The 5,000-nt window shown below is 54.9% G+C and overlaps 1 protein-coding gene across 1 annotated transcript in view; it reads right to left on the bottom strand.

Annotated features, from left to right (window-relative positions):
• Positions 1-5,000, bottom strand: part of igsf9ba (immunoglobulin superfamily, member 9Ba) — a gene marked incomplete at both ends in the record, with an annotated part of 79,065 nt that overhangs the window by 364 nt on the left and 73,701 nt on the right. Inside the window, one exon of the mRNA XM_080855077.1 lies at positions 1,416-3,038. Within this exon, the coding sequence (XP_080711203.1) occupies positions 1,416-3,038 (1,623 nt within the window). The remainder of the gene's footprint in view (positions 1-1,415; positions 3,039-5,000) is intronic.

Genomic DNA, 5,000 nt, shown 5'->3' with positions numbered 1-5,000 from the left:
TCGTAGCTTACTGTTGAGATGATGAAACTAGAAAAAACTCTGTAATCAAGATCGATCTGGAACATAACAATGTTGAATGAGTATTTCTTGACAGAGTCAGATTAAACAGGGATATATACGGAGATTATGGCATTACTTTCAGGATAAAAAGTCAATCAAATGATTATTTTGGAGCATTGATGGAGGTGCACTCTGAATGTTTCTCCAGTCTTCTCCATCTTCTAGGGACTACACATTAAACTGATGAAGAAAGGGCGGCCATTTTACTTGTGTACAAACATTAGACAAAGCAGTACTTAACACGATACATTTGACAAATATTATCTTACGACATAAATATACATAAGTAGTTTGGTTGTATAAATAGGAATACCTCTACGGAACATCTAAATTAACCTCAGAGTTAATAATAGGCTCTTGGATGCTGTCTGTGTGATCTCCTATGATATATATTTATTTTATATATATGATTCAATATCTCTTAGGTCTGTACCAGTGTATGTGTATGCTATCTCTGAGAATTACAGTCTCTAAAGTATGTTTGTCTTCTGGACTAAGAGACGGTAAAGTTTATGTGAGTAAAGGGTTTCTGTATGCTGTCTCAGGACCACTTACTGCCTGTGAAGCATGTGAGACCTCTGAGGAAGGATATACTGCCCCCTGTGGTTCCTCTAGCACTAGCGGTCTGTAAGATATGTGAAAGCTCTAACGGACGGTATACTGCCTCCTGTGGTTGCTGTAAGCCTAGCGATCTGTAAGGCATGTGGAAGCTCTAACGCACGGTATGCTGCCCTCCTGTGGTTGCTGTAGGCCTAGCGGTCTGTAAGATATACTGCCCTCCTGTGGTTGCTGTAAGCCTAGCGGTCTGTAAGGCATGTAAAAGCTCTAACGCACGGTATGCTGCCCCCCTGTGGTTGCTGTAGGCCTAGCGGCCTGTAAGATATACTGCCCCCCCTGTGGTTTCTGTAGGCCTAGGGGTCTGTAAGATGTACTGCCCCCCTGTGGTTACTTTTGGCCTAGCGGCCTGTAAGATATACTGCCCCCCTGTGGTTGCTGTAGGCCTAGCGGTCTGTAAGATATACTGCCCCCCTGTGGTTGCTGTCGGCCTAGCGGTCTGTAAGGCATGTGAGAGCTCTTACGCACGGTATGCTGCCCCCCTGTGGGTGCTGTAGGCCTAGCGGTCTGTAAGGCACTGTATGCTGCCCCCCTGTGGTGGCTGTAGGCCTAGCGGTCTGTAAGATATACTGCCCCCCTGTGGTGGCTGTAGGCCTAGCGGTCTGTAAGATATACTGCCCCCCTGTGGTTGCTGTAGGCCTAGTGGTCTGTAAGATATACTGCCCCCCTGTGGTGGCTGTAGGCCTAGCGGTCTGTAACACACGGTATGCTGCCTGCTCTGAGGATGGGAGTGCACCTACCCTGCAGAGGCCAGCTGGTGCGCGGAGGGCTGCCTCTCCGTCTCCGTCCTCGGCTGGGGGGGGCCCTGGCCGCCCTGGGGGGGCGGGGGGGAGGGGGACTGCGAGGGGGACTGCGAGGGGTAGCTGGCGGCGGCGGTGGCGAAGGCCAGGTGGGCGTGGTAGGAGGGGCTCGGGCGGCGGGCGTAGCTGGCGCCCTGCGTGGGGGAGGAGGTGGGCGAGGAGCCCTGGGAGAAGCTGACGCGCGCCAGCGGGGGGTGGCGCGACGACTCGGGCATCTCCTGCGAGTGGGAGGGCCGCAGGATGCTGGGGCGAGGTGGAGGGGGCCGCACCAGGATGTCGGGGGAGCCGGCGTGGGAGCTGGGGGGGCTCTGGGTGAGGGGGGAGAGGCGCGACGGCTGCAGCACCACCTGCTGGCCGGGGTCGGCAGCACGGCGGGCGGACCGCGGGCTCAGCAGCCAGGGTTCCGACTCCGGTCGCCAGGTGTCGGGGCTGTCGCTACGCAGCGTGCTAGGGCTGCCGAACCGGACGCCCATGTAGGTCGGCAGCACCGGAATACCCATGCCGTTGGCCGTGTGTCTGAGCGTGCCCAGACCGGCCGCCGCCTGTTGCATAGTTAAATGCCGGGGGACCGGTGGACCCTGAGGGGAACGGCCACTAGGTGGCGCTTTGGGAGCCTCCAGCTGCAGGAAGGCCGAGGAGGGCAGCTGCAGGGAGGAGAACTGGGAGGAGCTGAGGGGGGGAGGGGGGTAGGGGGGCAGGTCGGGGGGGAGGGCTCGGTGGTGGGGGTGGCTGAGGAAGGGGAAGTCAGGGGGAGGCCAGAGCTCCGGGGAGCGCGGCCCGGGGGAGGGGCTGAGGGGGAGGGCGTGGCCTGACGAGTAGGGGGCGTGGCCAAGGGAGAGGCGGGGCTGCCGCGTGTAGGAGCCCTCGGGGGGCGGCGGGGAGGAGGAGCCTACGGAGCTACGGGAGCTGCTCTCCGGCAGGTAGAAGGGGGGGTGCAGCTCCGCCTCTCCGCCGATGCCGACGCCCACCCCGCTGCCTAGGTAACCGTAGAAGGGCCCGTGGGGGAAGAGCCTGTGGAAGTGGGAGGAGCTCTGGCCCGTGGCCTGCAGGTGGCCGCTAGCCTCGTACATGCTCATACCTTCCAGGGGGCGGTGGTGGGCCAGGCGGGGGCTGTAGGCGGGGGGCTGCGTGTAGGACTCCTGGCTGGAACTCACAGGGGAGATCTGGGGGCGCAGCGTGGCCATGACGGGGGGCAGGGGCCCCGGCTCGTCGTTCTCCTCGTCCGACTGGCGGAACTCGGGGTACAGGTCGGACTCCTCCACGAAGGGGAACCCCTGGATGCGGCGCGAGCGCAGCTGGGCCTCCATGAGCTCCTGCTCCATGACGAAGCGGCCGTCGGGCCCGCGGCTGATCAGCTCGATGGGGGACGTGACCTCGGCCTCGTGCTTGGACACGCTGTACTTCTTGCTGGTGATCGCTCGCTTGGTCTTCTTGTAGAGGGACAGCTCCTTCTCCCGGGGGCTGGGCAGGCTCTTCACGTAGAGGCCGGGCGGGATCATGCTGGACAGCGACGGGGTGCGCGAGGACGGGCAGCTCTCTGGACTGATCTTCCCCGAGGAGAGCCTGTGGGGGGGAACATCAGCAGGGTTAACGTCCCCACACACACACACACACACACACACACACACACATACACACTGTACCAGTGATCCTCGACAGGTTACTGGGGACTCAACAGCACAGTCTGCAGCTCTGAAGCCAGTTTTCTGCCACAAGCTCAGCCACACACACAACCTTCAGTCTGCCTGCCTACGGTATCCATGCCTACGGTTGCCATGCCTACGGGATCCATGTTGGTTGCTCAGGTGTACAGGGCTCCTTCAACGGAAGCATGAGCAGGGCCAACCAAGGTGCTTCCTGACCCAACCAACATGGACTAGAGATGACATGGGCATTGAGGGCCAATAGAACTGGAGAGCATTCAGGGGCCAATAGGAAATCACTCTGAGTACGTCTTTTAGGTTCTGTGAAGTTCTCATTGAGCATGTCAGCTGAGTAAATGTGGAAAAGAGTCAGGAGATGCTTCCTGTCTGAGAGGGGCCTGCTCTTGGAACATGGGGAGAGAAAGAGGGAGAGAGAGAGACAGAGAGAGAGAGAGAGAGAAAGAGAGCGGAATGAAACAACACGATGGGGAACAGGATGGAACTTTAGTGACAGCAACAATAACAACATTTCACACACACGCATTAGCCAACACCCGCACACCCATACACACACACACACACACACACACAGATTACCTCCACAGTACCACACACACACACACACACACCAAACACTTATGCCACAGGCAGCTGCAGAAGCATCAAGGACCAACAGGACTGGTGCCAGTCTCTGGCCATGATGCCTTCCTCTTTACGATAACATTTAAGGCAACCACACACGGCAAGTGATGCAACGGTGAGATTCTGTTTGTTGGGGTTAGATTAATGTGTAAAATCATCCCTGAACAAGGATGATGCTGACGTCATGAGATGGGCGGCCCACCTCCCCTAACCCCAACCTGTGAGTGGAGACTCGTTGTTCAGCGGAGTTGTCATTATTCAGCGGAGTTCTTATTATTCAGCGGAGTTCTCATTATTCAGCGGAGTTCTTATTATTCAGCGGAGTTCTCATTATTCAGCGGAGTTCTTATTATTCAGCGGAGTTCTCATTATTCAGAGGAGTTCTCATTATTGGTTTGGTTTGGGCTGGTTTGAGTGGCTGGTTCACCTTATACGCCAAATCAGAATGTTTGTAAACAAAGGTTGCCAAGATACTTCCGGGTGGATAACTGTCATGCTGTCAACAGCTTAAGTAGTTCATTTACGCAAATCGATTACAGATATGCCGAAATCGTGTTGTGTTTGGGGTTGTAATGCCAAAAGTACCCAGGCACGTAAAGGATTAGGTTAAGGCTTTTTCCGTTTTCCCACAGTAAAATCACAATCAACCCAACGGAACCTGTGGATACAGTGATTAAGACGGGTTAAGTAAGGGATAATGTATAGAACGCAGGTCATTGTCGGGAAAATAAGCCCCGACAGGGCGAACAGCACCCCGACGCGAAGCGAAGGGGTGTTGATTCACCGTGAAGGGGCTTATTTTCCCGACAATGACCGGCGTTCTATACATTATCCCGCTTATTATACGGCTAAAACTAAAAAAATTACTTTACACAGTGTGTCTTTTACAATGTATTTGTTTTTGTTACTATAGCCTACGTAGTGAGGTTAAAAAGCAGAGAAATAGTTCGCCAAAGACGTTGAACTTCAAAGACAGTTGAACATTCTGTAGAACACAGCTGCTCAACCGTCCGCTGAAACTCCCTTGATAAGTTACCGTACTACTTGCGGAGTGCTACGAAAGATGTGAATCAGAGGCAAAAAGGCCACTTTCCTTGACAGCGGTCATTAACTGCATAGCAACGGTCAGTTATCGGAAAATAGTTGACCGCAGAACGTTGGGAAGCCCCATTCAAGTGAATGGAGCATTCTACAGCATTAAGAAGAGCCGTGTAATAATGTAATATAATGTTACGCAGAT

This window comes from Sprattus sprattus (genome assembly GCF_963457725.1).
Source record: "Sprattus sprattus genome assembly, chromosome: 17".
NCBI lineage: Eukaryota > Metazoa > Chordata > Actinopteri > Clupeiformes > Clupeidae > Sprattus > Sprattus sprattus.
The sequence above is the reverse complement of the archived record's forward strand: the minus strand, read 5'-3'. Positions and strand labels throughout refer to the sequence as shown.